At 41.2% G+C, this 14,318-nt stretch overlaps 1 protein-coding gene across 4 annotated transcripts in view; it reads right to left on the bottom strand.

Annotated features, from left to right (window-relative positions):
* The window catches only part of CEP112 (centrosomal protein 112), a 299,121-nt gene that overhangs the window by 274,854 nt on the left and 9,949 nt on the right, over window positions 1-14,318 (bottom strand). For all 4 annotated transcript variants that reach the window (XM_043443432.1, XM_043443639.1, XM_043443510.1 and 1 more), the window contains exons 3-4: window positions 12,463-12,653; window positions 10,027-10,199 (exon numbers count right to left, since the gene is read on the bottom strand). In XM_043443432.1, the coding sequence (XP_043299367.1) occupies window positions 10,027-10,199; window positions 12,463-12,653 (364 nt within the window). The remainder of the gene's footprint in view (window positions 1-10,026; window positions 10,200-12,462; window positions 12,654-14,318) is intronic.

The following is a 14,318-nucleotide window of genomic DNA, read 5'->3' as shown; positions in this document are numbered from 1 at the left end:
AAAAACACAGACAATATCCCAGATGACTGACTAAAAATAATTTACATTATAATTGAATATTGTTCAACAGAACAAATCAGTGAAAGTGGGAGAAGATATTTGCCATATATGTATCAAAGAAATTGTTTATGAATATATAAAGAGTTGTAACAAATCTATGGAGAAAAGACTGACGAACCATTTTTATTACAATGTGGACAGAGACAAATTGAACTTCACAAAAGAAGATACCCAAATGGCTATAAAGCATAGAAAATATCAATATTATATCAGGCATAGAAAAGCTCAATATCATCAGTAATGAGGGAAGATGCAAATTAAAACCCACATCCACTATACTAGAATGTAGTCTAAAGCTGGAGAAGCTGACAAACCAAGAACTGGTAAGATGTGAGACAGACTTTTAAACCCTCCTGGGGGCAGAGTCAACTGCTGCAGACATCATGTAGAACTCTCTGGCAGTATCCACCGCACTTACACCTCCAAGTAAATACGGTGGGCTTGTGGGCACTAGGAGACACGGGCAAGAGTGCTCACAGGGTTACCTGTGGTCGCCAAAAACCGGAAAAACTCCCAAACCCCAACAACGGGCAAATGGGTATGTACGTGTGACATTTTCACACAGTAATAACGTAAAAATAACCCACTGCTAAATGCAACAACATGGATCAATCTCACAACACAATGTTGAGCAAAAGCAGCTACAAGAAAGTGAAGACGCTTTATGAACTGAAAACTAATCTATGGTCATATATTGCAGAACAGTGATCAGCTTCTGGGGGATGAAAATGGTTGGGGAAAGACAGGGCTTTCTGGGGAGCTGGCAGTGGTCTCTGTCTTGACCTAGAAGAGGACACACGGATGCAGTCACTCTATGAATTTGCATCAAGCGCCATACTTCAGATCTGTGAGTCTTGATGTCATGTTATACACTGACTTTAAAAATTTCCTACAAAACAAAGAATGAACTACAGCTACATTTATTAACATGAATGAATCTGAAAAATATGAGAGAAGGAAGCAAGCTTCAAAATAATATATTCAGTAGGGTTTCACTTACATGAAGTTTAAAAAAGAAGCAAAGAAATAATTAACACAAAATACAGGACACTGGGTCTTTCAGGATATGGGAAGCAGAGGCACCAAGGCAAAGGATGGCAGAAGGTTTCCGGGATACGGTAAAAGTGCTACTTCTTGGCTGGGTCAAAAGTATAGGGATGTTTATTTTATAATGGTCTTTAAATGCATTTTCATATAGTTTTTACATACATGCTATGTTTCACAGTTGCAAAACATTTTAAGAGTAATACAACTATTGTATTATAAATCAGAAAACTAAAATGAGAACTAACTTTAGATTTCATGTCTTTGCATTCATCTAAGTAGCAATTAATACTGTTACATACCACCTGCAGAAGTCTTTTTACCGTATTGCTAACATCAATGAAACATACAAATAACTAGCAACAACTAATACTACAGTAAAGTATGAAATAACACTGAAAATAAGAAAATGAAAATAATTTACAAGGATCTACAACATATTTACTTTAATATTTCAAAGGGAACTTTATTAGGAATAAAAAGAAAAACAAAACTAAATTTTAAAAAGTGAGAAGCCTGACAAAACTAAAAACTGACCAGAGATTCATAAACATTTTAAGACTTCATATTTTTCCCATTTACTACTTTAGAATAACATATTTGACTTTACACTTAAAAACAGAAACCATCTTTAGAAGTTAACACATTTAAATCCATGTTTATTAATATATCTCTGGTTTAACAGTATCAACATTCCAGAAAGTATTTAATTCCCTTTAAATTGTTATACAATACACGTATAAGCTTACTGTCATCCTTTTCTGCTTAAAAGAACATCAAAACTAAACTGTTCAATATTATGATCTCACAAAAAGAAACTTGCTTGTGAAATAAAAAGATACTTATTACAAAGCCCCACTCATTAAAAATGTTTAAAAAAGAAGTGACTAAATTTGTCAGAAGTCTGACTCAATAAAAAAAATTTAAAAAGCCTAAAAGAAATGCCAGGTCATTTTTTTCAGAGCCATTCCATCTCAGTTACAAATTGTTGTCGCTTGGCCTTGTCTTGGTAAATACCTAAGAAGGATATTTAATTAGCACATCACTGTTGAAAATTAGTGACCAGTTAAGTGGTCCCATGAATGTGTGAAACACACTGCTGGATTGAGGGTCCTAAGAAAGAGACTCTGTTCCTCGTTGGTGAGGCAGTCTTACTCCCAACAGCTCAAGGTTAAATGTCCACCTGACAAGCCTCCATTCTAGCAAGACCACATCAATCAGATTTGTTCCATACCAAAGTTCTCTCCAAACAAAAGGATGAACAAGGCTGATCCTTCTTTCAGTAAGTTAAGGGAGATGATCAATTTTTCTTTCTTCCAAACAGACCAGTTGGGGAAGCTCCTTTGAAACCTTAGGCTGACCAACTGAGACCAAGCACTGACCACGAGTGATCCTCACCAACAAAGGGAGACACCTGCCCAGAACACAGTCTCCCTGGGCAGAGGTGGCCAACGTGTGCCAGGACCCAACGCCCACTCCCTACCCACCTAACCTCCCTGCAGAGAGCAGCCCCCATCCACCAGGAAGCCCCACACGCTCTCTGAGTTAATTTAAATCCAACAGTCCATTCCTCAGGGATACACTGGCCACCTTTGGTGCTCGCCAGCCAGGTGTGAACAGGCGTGGATACACTGGCCGGCCCCAGACGCGCCACACTGCACCCGGCAGGACACCCGTGACGCACACACAGGCAGGAACAACGTAAGGAACCACTGCAGACAGATCTGTCTCATCAGCAGGGCGACTCTTAACTAAACGGAATGCACTGCCGTGAATGACACTTAAGGACGCTGGACCGTGTGTAACCCTAACCACCCGAGCCAGCGGACATCAACAAGCCCGAGGAAGGCAAGGTAATGATCAGCTCTGCCATAAACTCATCCAGCAGCTTAGAAGCAGGGGCCATTTACAGGTCAGTGTCGTTTACATATAAAAATGGAGCTGAACAAATTAAAAAGAGTCTGTCTATTATGCTGTCTGAGTATGCAGACTAAAAATTAAATCAGTATTTTTAAAGCAAAAATGTTTTTTCACATGATCAATGTATTCATACGCAAGCACGAGCACGTTTTCGTTACTTGATCACCACCTGCTGGCGACGTGTTTAAACTGCAGCCGCAGGCGAAGGGCTGTCTGTCCTGGGAGACACTTTTAAAGGGCACGGAGTCTCAGCTTTTCGCCACAATCATTACTGGAAAACCACATGTTAAAGAGGATCATTGTAAAGCAAATCATATTTTCCATAAGGGCAGGACTATAATTAGATTCTTAATTCCAGACTAAAATCTGGCATGAAATAACCCATGGAAAGATCTCATTAAAGCAAGATGCAGAAATTAAGAGTCCTCTATCCTCATTTGAGGAGGGCATGGCAACCCACTCCAGTATCCTTGCCTGAAGAATCCCCATGGACAGAGAAGCCTGGTGGGCTACAGTCCATGGGGTCACAAAGAGTTAGACACAACTGAAGTGACTTAGCACGCATCCTCATTTAAAATAGGATAATTATTCCCCAAGTCCTTTCTTAAAGGTGTGAACATATATGCTAGTTAAAGGACACGGCATGAATTAAAAGATAAAACTTTGATTTATACAAAGTTAACCTAAGTCTAATATGGTAAAAGTAATACATGTGCTTAGTCAGGCAGTCCTATCTGACTCTTTGCTACCCGGACCGTACCCACCCCCTCCTGCCACGCCCCTCTGTCCATGGGGTTCTCCAGGCAAGAACACTGGAGTGGGTTGTCAGTTGCCGCCTCCAGGGGATCTTCCCGACCTAAGAATCGAACCCGCATCTCTTTCATCTCCTGCACTGGCAGAAGGGTTCTTCACCACTAGCGCCACCTAGGAAGTAATAATTCTGCTTGCACGCTCCTAGAATTTTTAAGCATTCTGGACCGTGACTCTTTATAAAGTGGCATCTAAAGAAATCTAAACTACTAACGCCTTCTTTTTCAACAACAAAGTCCTCTAAAATGACCAGAACTGTCTTTCTTCCATGCGAAGCAGTGTTTAAAGGTTGGGGTTTATTCGACGTTACTCTTTGCTCTCTCCTAACTCATAACTCTTAACCAAAGTTTCAAGTTGAAAATAATGTGGCATTAAATCATTCTTTTTCATCTTTCCTCACCCCAGGACCTAACTACACTTTGGTGATAAGCTACCAGACCACATCATACTTGGTTGAAAACTCATAAAAATAATTACCAGCCATTACAAAGAAGCTTCAAAACCTCTTCCATAGAACTGTAGGACAAGAACACAACCTACTGTCTTTGTGTCTGTCTTTGGAATAGTGCACACCAAGAAATACATGCAGATGACAAGAACTGAAGTCTAACCCTACGTAGGCAGCTTCTAACGCGTGGTGTGGGGAAATGTTTAAAACCAGGGCCAGCCACACTGTGTTCCCTCCGTTCTGGAAAAGGGGACTTGCTGAGTTATCCAAATAAAGATTGCTTCAAAGCCTCTTTTATTTTCACTTTATTTATTTCTAATTTCTTTGGCTGTGCTGCATGGCTTACGGGATTTTCATTCTCGGACCAGGGATTGAACCCAGGCCCTGGCATGACGAGTCCTAATACCTCTGGACCACTAAGGAGCTCCCAAAAACCTCTTCTAAAATGCTATTCCATCTCTTTATTCTGAGAATGTGCAGGATTCACACTTACAATCAGAACCCTTCTGCACAGCCGTTAATTTCCTTTTCTCATGAACACAAAATTACTTTTAAACTGAAAATAATTAATGATCAACGGATTTAAGACAACACTTTTGGGAAGATCAAATCATGAGAGCACCAGAAGAGGAGCCAAGCTAACAAGCCAGCCCACGTGAAGGACCCCCGCACCCCGAAGGTGGGGAGTGACGGGCCCCACGTCAAAGGCAATGGGCAGGGCTCCCCCAGCTTCGCTGCTCTGGGGTCAGCACTGTCGTCTGCCTCTCACAAAGGATGACACCGGGTGCGGAGAAAGGAAGGAACTTGCCTGAGGACACGTGGTTGCCAAGTGTCAGAAGTGATATTTAAACAAAGGCAAACTGCCTCATTTCACTCAACCCAGAAATAACCATGAACAAAGGCCCAAGATTGCTAACGAAGCTCAAGGCAGGGGGAAGGGTTAAAGTGAAGTTTCCATATTTGCTGCAAAAAGTACTCATGCCTGCATGGTCTACCAGCAAGAACACAGGGTCTGGAATTATAAGACCTAGATTCCAATTCTGCATCCATCACTGGGGAGTTTACTGACCTTACTGAAGCGGTAACCTCCTCAATAAGTACAAAGGGCAACTGTGTCAACCTCACAGAATTCTAGAGGATGAAGTCAGATAACTTACCAAAGATTTCTAGAATAGCATTTAGCGTACAGTAGGTGCTCCATAAATGTACAACTTGCCTCACTTGGTTCCTGTTTTAACAAATTAGAAATCTAAGTATAACTCACAAACACTATCTATTGGGAAAATTTCATCCTCCTGTTTAAATCTGTGTATTTGCTATACATGGTTAGATTCATTAATGTGCATCACTAATCTAAATAGTGTGTGTGGCTGAGTATTTTAATGAGAGAGCATTTTGGAAGGCAACTTGACACTCCCTATCAAAAAATAAGTGTGGTTATTAAAAGTAACAGACACATGTATAAAAAAAGTTTTTAACTTTTCACACCAGATTACCCCACTCCCTAAACGTAAAACAGCTTCACACATGGCACCCAGAAATACTCCACACACGTGTGCACATACACATCCACATATCCTTTTTAAGAGATACGCACACACAGATGGAAGCGTACTACTTTTACGTACTTTTTTTGAACTTCACATATCTGAGACATCACTCCATACTAACCTAGATATTTTTCTGTACAAGATGTTGAACCTACTAATAATCCCAGCAACAGCTCATTACATGTTTCACTGTTCCTGGCTACAGAGTCAGTAACAGCCCAAGCACACACAGGTTCATCATGATACATGTACCGGGATGTCAACTAGGACATACTTTATAACGCTAAAGCACCACCAGCAACAGACCGATTAGTCACAGTACATCTACACCATGGAGTATCATCTGTGTTAAAAAGCTCACACGGGTCACGTGACACGGGGTGAAACACAGTCACGTGACCAAAGAGCAGCTCACGCAGCACAAGCCGACTGCAGTCTTGTCTCGCCCCCGCGGGTGTGTGTACACGGGATGACACACGCCCAAGTACTGGCGCCCACACCTCGCACGCGGAAGCGGAGTGAGAGCACGTCCTACTCTTCGCAGGCCCGCGCTGAGATTTTTACAAGAATGTACCGCGTGTGACTGCATGAGCTTCTACAGTGAGGATAGAGAGAGTGCCCGTCATCTACTGCTGCATAACCAACCGCCACGGACAGACACTTCAGACGCCACCCGCGTCTCTCCCCGTCTCCGTGGGCCAGCAGTGCGGGCGCCGCCACGCCGGAGCCCCTGCTCGGGGCCGCACGAGGCTCTGCTCGGGGTCTGCTCGGGGTCTGCCCGGGGCCGCGGCCCCCCCTGGAGGGAGGAGCCCACCTTGCCTGCGGTCACAGCCGTCAGCAGCTCCACCTCCTTCCGGCCACAGACTCAGGGCAGCCCGCTCCTCGGCAGCAAGGGAGGCAGCAGGCCCCTAGGGCCGGTCTGCACGCAGGGCAGTCTCCAGCACCGCCTGGCACTCACGGAAGTGACAGCCCGTCACCTCGGCCGTATCCTGAAGGTGAGACGCCCTCCCAGGTCCTGCCCACACTCAAGGAGGGGACCGGGCAAGGCCGTCAGCACCCACAGCGCATCGCGGGGCCACCTGCAGGTCCGGGCACCACAAAGACAACGCGGGCCTTTACCACCACTCAGAGCTAAGCACCTGGAAGACGACCAGGAAGTATCCCACGTGGACATAACTCAGAGCGGTCCAGCTACACGAAATTACCCAAACTGTACAGGGGAGAGCGCTAACATTTTGTGAAATCGTGCTCCAAACTCAAATGTAACTCAGATATTTCACTGTCGACAAAAGAATCAGTTATTTGATATAAAAATATAATAAAAGTTATCTGGTAATATGGCAATGCAATTTGAAAAGTGGTTTTTCTAAAATAAACTACGGGTAATAACATAACATTAAACCAAGAACTATGAAAAAGGAAAGCAAAGGATAAAACCAGGACAGGACTAGTTACATGTTGAAACTGAAGTGAAATGCTAAGTGTACTCGTGTGCAGTGTGTATTTGAGGAGAAAAGCAAGGAATACGCCTCAGAGCGTAGGACCTCACTACATGTCTAATGTGTCTAGGACGCGGCCACGTGACACGCACTGCAGGAAGAATAAAGGTCCGGGACAGGCACCATCTCTACTGAACAGGAGTCCTGGCAAAGAGGCTTCAAAAGGCCTCTGCATCTTTAATAATATGAAAAGGCCAGGACACAAACAGCATAATCTAAAATGCCATGAGAAATACTTCACATACAAAAAGGCCTAAGTAAAGCAGGATTTTATAGTGATCAAAAAAGAAACACTAAGGGGGAAAATCTTTTAAGATTAAAGAGGTTTTTCAAAGGACAAGTTGAAGTGGTTGTAAAATTTATGAGGCAGCATTAAACTTCAGTTCTAAGTAACAATAAATTATTCACTATAAAAACATACATGTGTCACATATTATAAGCCTCTTAAACTTTTTAAAACAATTTCGTGCAGAACTGATGAGATGTATTAGGTCAACACGAGCAGATTCTAACTTTTTCATTAGCACAGTATGACCACTCAGAGTAAACGATCAACTCTAGAAAAGAAACATGAAGACAGACCATCAATAGATTCTACCACTGCTTCTGAGCTGATCAAACACATTATGTATTTGGCCTTAAATTAAGTGTACCGCCTTTAGGTAAAGTAAAGTAGTTTTATTTTTAAGCACCTTTATGTATATAAAATTACAAATATCTATTAAGCAATATACATGCAGATTAAAAATTTTAAATAGATTGAGTTAAATTAAAAGCGTGCAAGTAAAGATACCCTTACTTGGCCTTACCTTTAGGGAAACTCTAACGCCTGACCAGAAAGACAGCTGTCTTTTCCAGCTCCTTCATTTTCTTTAACAACTTCATCAGAAATAAGATAAGAAGGCTAGGAAACAAATAGGCATCTCTAGCCTATATCCATACATCTCTTAACTTCTAAAATTTATCCCTCCCTCAGGTTTTTCTAAATAGTTTTTAAAATAAATCCTCGTGGGCTATTCTCTCTGCCCCAACATACCTGTCTGAAAGGAGCTTTGCACAGATGAAATTCAACATGTGGCCTAACTACCCCCTCCCGGACTCCTGCGCGCACTCACCAAAGACTAAGACTCGGGCACGTCCCCACAGTGCCTGCCCAGGGCACTGGGAACACCGTCCCTGCGCTCTGAAGCTGAGGATCCAGCCCGAGGACAGGGGAGCACCTCTGCACGTGCGGGGAGCGCAGCAGAGACACAGAGGAGACGTGCGGATAACGAGGTCACCTACACAGACCTGGGCTGCCAGGGGACGCTTCTCTGAAGTCGTGAGCTCTGAAGGGCTGAGGAGGAATGAAGGACTGTCTGCTTTTTCCATTAATTACTTATTGTATAACTGTTAACTAAGGCCTCAAATTCAAGTAATTTGCATTGAAATGTCATTTTATTATAGGTGAGCAACAAAGAGATATGTTACTTGTTAAAACCATAGAGATTTTACTATGGTTTCATTGCCCAGAAAAGTTACTGAGTAATATTTAAAGAATATTATCACCATATTTCCTGCAACTTGATCCTCTATTCTGAGAGAGAAAAAGTCCCATTCACCTGGATTCCCTGGAGGCCCCAAGTCCACTTCCTGTCCTGAATTCTACTCTAAACTTCCCAGGAAGCCATCTGCCATGGACTCACCTGTTCCTCCCTTTTTATGCTTCTGACACATGTCCTAATTATATCACCTCTGCTTGTTCTACCTCTCCATATTAACTTATTTCCCCTTTCTAATAAAAAAAATTTCACATGGACTGGATCTCTTGCTTTACATTCATCTGTTCTTTTCCACCATAATATGTGAGGTCTGAAAAACACAACCAGACTACACCAACTATGAAGATGTTTCAAATTACTAATGAGATTTCTGTACCCTTTAAGGAATAAAGCAAAAAAAATTAATAGTAGAAAAGAAAGATCACATTGTTAGCCTAATCAAATTCCAAAAATAAAAATTACTAAGAGAATGGTGAGGAGTTGACACTGTCCAGTACATTAACATTTCAGGGAACAGTGCCAAATGTAATTTGATTAAAGTCCAATTGAAATCTATTCCTTCTAAAGACCAAAAGTTATACTACAACAATAATTGTTTTATTGTGTACTTAAAATTCAGAAATCACTTTTATTTGTATTAAAAATCATATTTAAGCTTATATCTAGGTAGAAAGCACAGTTTAATTGGGTTTATGTTTGCCTTCACTATTCTATTAAATCAAAACAAATACTGTTTGGTGAGGGGAGAGAAGGACAGAAATTCAAGCATAAGCTTCAAGATGGATATGGAAGATGCTGTATTTCGTTGAAGTCACTGAAATATTCTCAGTTCACACGTGTCCCAGAGGAAAACAGAGAACTATGTTACTTAAGGACTTTCAATCACCACTTCCCAAGCAATGGGAAGAGATGTAAATATTTAACAGATATTCAAAAATCACTTAAAAATGTAATATAATCTTCAATATACCATCAATGGAAAAGCAACACTTATTTTACCAACATGACATCCCTTCATAGCCCTCAACTTCAGCAAAAACATAACGTAAACCAACTGTTTACCATAAAAAAACAAGGAAATATGGAATGTATTAACCAGTTCCAAAGACAAGCTAAATGATGAGACACACGTGGAACCCCAGGCTCAGGCATACCTGTGGACATCGGTCGGCGACTGCACCAAGGAGTAATCTTCTCCAGAGGAAAGGTCCCGGGATTCGCTGCATCTGTGCTCGCTGGTCCCCAGCTCACCCACCACCCAGTCCGGTAATCCATCCGGGCTGGACCCTTTGGCTTGTGCTGGATTTGGTTCATCAAAATAGATGGACTGATTTTTAAAAATTAGAAAAATTATTCTTTCAAAATGTACTATATAATGAAATAATCAGTTAAGATTTCCATCAAGTTTCAAGTTTGATAACAACCTTTCAAATACTCAAGTTTAATTATATAAAAACGTATCATTCAATGAAATATTAAAATACATAAAAATGGATAGCTCACATTTTAATTATGTCATGTTTAAATTTGATAAATCATAAAATTATGACAGACACATATGATAATAATGATTTATATTACAAAAGGAATATTAGCTTTCTGAAAAGACAAATGAAAAGGTCTTTTTTGTGCTCTCCTATTTCTTTCTGTGATCATTACTCTGTGTGCATGCGCACACATGTACACACACACACACACACAAATCAGTAGGCAGAGAAACCAAAATCAATAAAAATCAGAAAAAAAAATTAGAAACCTCTTCATCATTAGGAATAACAGAGTTGAAGACCTAGAATTTAGTTCTGGTCATGCCATGACCTAGCTGAAAAATCCAAGACAGGTCTCTAGGCTTTTACATTATTATTATTATTTATAAACTAAAGCCCTTTCCTATGATCCCGTAAAATGAGTGTGAATGGGAAAACATGAAATGGTACACTTGTATTTCAACATCTGAATATGTCTCAGAAAATGTTCTATCTTCAGTCATTAAGAAGAAAGACACCAGCCCATTTATTTCTTCTCAAGGGAGACAGGCTTCATGACACATTTCTGAAGAAAACTCTGCATATAAAGTTTGCATTAACTGTAATCCTCCCAATCCTACTCAAAAAATTCTCCAGGGGCTTTTCTCTAAGGAAGGGAGACACACGATCCTCTACCCCAAGTCAAACAAGCACAGCTGTTTCTTTTTAATTGAGAAAGTCACTCCAATGCTTAATCAATTATCAAGTCAAGTAACTACTACCCCAAAGACGACTGATCTTAAGAAAATGCATGGCCATAGTTTTAACATATAAAGCAGAATCTCATCAAAAGGTCTGGCATTCTGCCATGAATAACAGAAATTATTATCTAGCGTGCAGCATGCCTCTTGACTGAACTTTGGTTTAACTGATAAAATAGAGTAAAATCTTAAAATATACTACACAAAAGTTTTGCAGGGTTTTTTATTTTTTAATAAATACATATCTATCAGCAACCACCAACACCTACAGATTTCTCAAGTATCCAAACACCACATAAACCAAGACATATTTCATGGTTATGAGGTCCAAGACTGAACATTCATCAACCAAGCACAATGCCAACTGCCTCTGTAACAAAGCTGATTTTTGATAATGAAATCAAAGTACAGAAAATCACTTCTAAACTCTAACTCATTATTATCACTTTATTAGATCATAAAAAACATTAGAAGTCATTCAACCCCACCTCTCATATACATTAAGTAAAACATATTCGTTGTTCAGTGGCTAAGTTGTGTCTGACTTTGAGACCCCAGCACACCAGGCTTCCCTCACCTGCACTATTCTGAAGTTTGCTCAAATTCATGTTAACATCTAGAAAGCTTCAGAAGCTAGAATTTACTGACATCTATACATTATTAGTGTAATCCAGTGAAAATTAATGTAATCCAGTGAAAATCAGTGGGAAATTAAGGCTTGATATTTAAAAATAAATTTTAATTTTTAAAAAATATTGTAGAATACTGGGTGGTGACTAAATCAATTAAGTGTAGTCCCCTTAGAGCCCAATCTCTAATTTCCATTCGAGGTGGAAAAAAACTGAATCACGGAGCAAAAAAATTGTTTTAACTAACGCCTATCTAGGACTTGTAACTTAATAAATGACCCTAGGGTGCTGTGTGAACAGGCCCTCGAGCGCCCCCGACTGAGCAAAGGCAGTAAGGCGCTCGGCGCACACACATCCACCATGTAGGAAAGCAGGGCCCTCGAGCGCCCCCGCCTGGGCAAGGGCAGTAAGGCGCTTGGCGCACACACATCTACCCTGTAGGCAAGCAAGGCCCTCGAGCGCCCCCGCCTGGGCAAGGGCAGTAAGGCGCTTGGCGCACACACATCCACCATGTAGGAAAGCAGGGCTCTCGAGCGCCCCCGCCTGGGCATGGGCAGTAAGGCGCTTGGCGCACACACATCTATCATGTAGGCAAGCAAGGCCCTCGAGCGCCCCCGCCTGGGCAAGGGCAGTAAGGCGCTTGGCGCACACACATCTACCACGTAGGCAAGCAGGGCTCTCGAGCGCCCCCGCCTGGGCAAGGGCAATAAGGCGCTTGGCACACACACACCTACCATGTAGGAAGGCAGGGCTCTGAGGGTCCCCGGCTCGGGGCGCTGCGTGAACGGGCCCTCCAGCACCCCCCGCCGGAGCATGTGCAGCAGGAGCTTGGCGTACAAGTTGCGGTTCTTCCTGCCCGGGATGCCGGTGCCGGTACCTGAAGGCTCACACAGCTTTCTGATCCAGAGTGCGCACCGCTGCCGTTCTAGACACACACACAGGGGCTGTTAGGCTGCATTTCTCAGAAAACACATTCCCTTACAGACCCATAAAACATCTGCTCTCGTCCAGCACAGGGGCTAGCAGATCTTTTCTGTAAAGCGCCAGACAGCAAACATTTCGGTTTTGCAGGCCCAAGTGATCTTCCACACAACGTCTCAAGGTTGCAAGGAATCGCCCGCACCGTGCATCCACGGGGGGTCATAGCTGTTTTCTAATCAATCTTCACAGAAAAGGCCGCAGGCGGGATGTGGACAAGGGCTGCAGTCCGCCACCCCTGGGCTAGACTCCAGCAGTCGATTAGAGTTCCAGGATTACCATCAGATAAATCTCTGAGACAAAAGTGTTGCCAAAAATCATCTCTAAAATAATTTTAGTTGTGTTGAAAAATCTTTCTATAATTTTAATTATAAAACCATGAGAGAGAAAATGCAAACTTACTTAAGCATTTTAAACTCAATCTAAAATTGAATCTCAAGTGTTTTATTTATTAAAGCTGATAATTTTCAAGGATTTGTCAATGATTTATTTAGGGTTCTCTTTTAACCTCTCTAAAATATTTGAGGATTACTGTATTTAAATATAATTTTGAAAAATAATTATCCTTTTAAAAACTACCTTAAAAATGTACCAAGGTTTAATCCACATCTAATGGCCTATTGACTGCCTCATCTCACCATGACACAGAATTGTTTTCAGGGCTCACCAAGTCTATCTCAACATTAATCTTTTCTGTCTAACTCAATTTAAGGATTATATATCTAACACAAATCATAAATCTGCTTTAATCTCTTAGTCTCTAAAGGTCATATTCGTTTATTGTTGTACCTATAAAAATCCCTGGGGTTGATTTACTACTTTGCTCAGGCTGGATTTATCACTCCAGGTATAAGAGTAGTCTCTAAAGAACTTTGTATTTTTAGTTTTGAAAATTATATAATCACAAAACAAACAAACTTCTTGAAATATTGGGTGTGAAACTGGCTCAGTCGTGTACGACTCTTTGCAACCCCGTGGACTATACAGTCCGTGGAATTCTCCAGGCCAGAATACTGGAGTGGGTAGCCTCTCCCTTCTCCAGGGGATTTTCCCAACCCAGGAATTGAAACAGGGTCTCCTACACTGCAGGTGGATTCTTTACCTGCCAAGCTACCAGGGAGGCCCCAATATCGGGTGTACTTTGTGCAAAAAGAAAACAGTAAGTAAAACTGATCAACTTAAGTAAACGGTTTTTCAAACTGTGTATTTCTATATGTCCTGGAGCAAACTGAAATCTATTAACATATAATATACAAATGAACAGAGCTTAGTACAGCCATTTGGCTAATGAAAAAAAACTCATTACTTAAAATAATGGGGGGAAACGAAGTAGAATTTAGCTATAATGAGATTGAAGTTATATGAATGGTTAGGTCTTGACTGGGATGTGAGTTTCTGAGCTTTCATTATGAATTAATGGCATAAAAAAGCACCAGGGATGTACCAATTTCCACAATGAGTCACAAACCAAAGATTACAGTTAACCCCATTCTGGATACCCCAAATCCCTTTTTAAAAGATGAAATATGAACATAGTTTGACTTGAAGTACATTTATAATAAGAGATTTTAATATACATTTATCCTAAGCAGCAGATCTAACACAAGAAAGA

Source organism: Cervus canadensis, chromosome 1 (genome assembly GCF_019320065.1).
Source record: "Cervus canadensis isolate Bull #8, Minnesota chromosome 1, ASM1932006v1, whole genome shotgun sequence".
Classification (NCBI taxonomy): domain Eukaryota; kingdom Metazoa; phylum Chordata; class Mammalia; order Artiodactyla; family Cervidae; genus Cervus; species Cervus canadensis.
The sequence above is the reverse complement of the archived record's forward strand: the minus strand, read 5'-3'. Positions and strand labels throughout refer to the sequence as shown.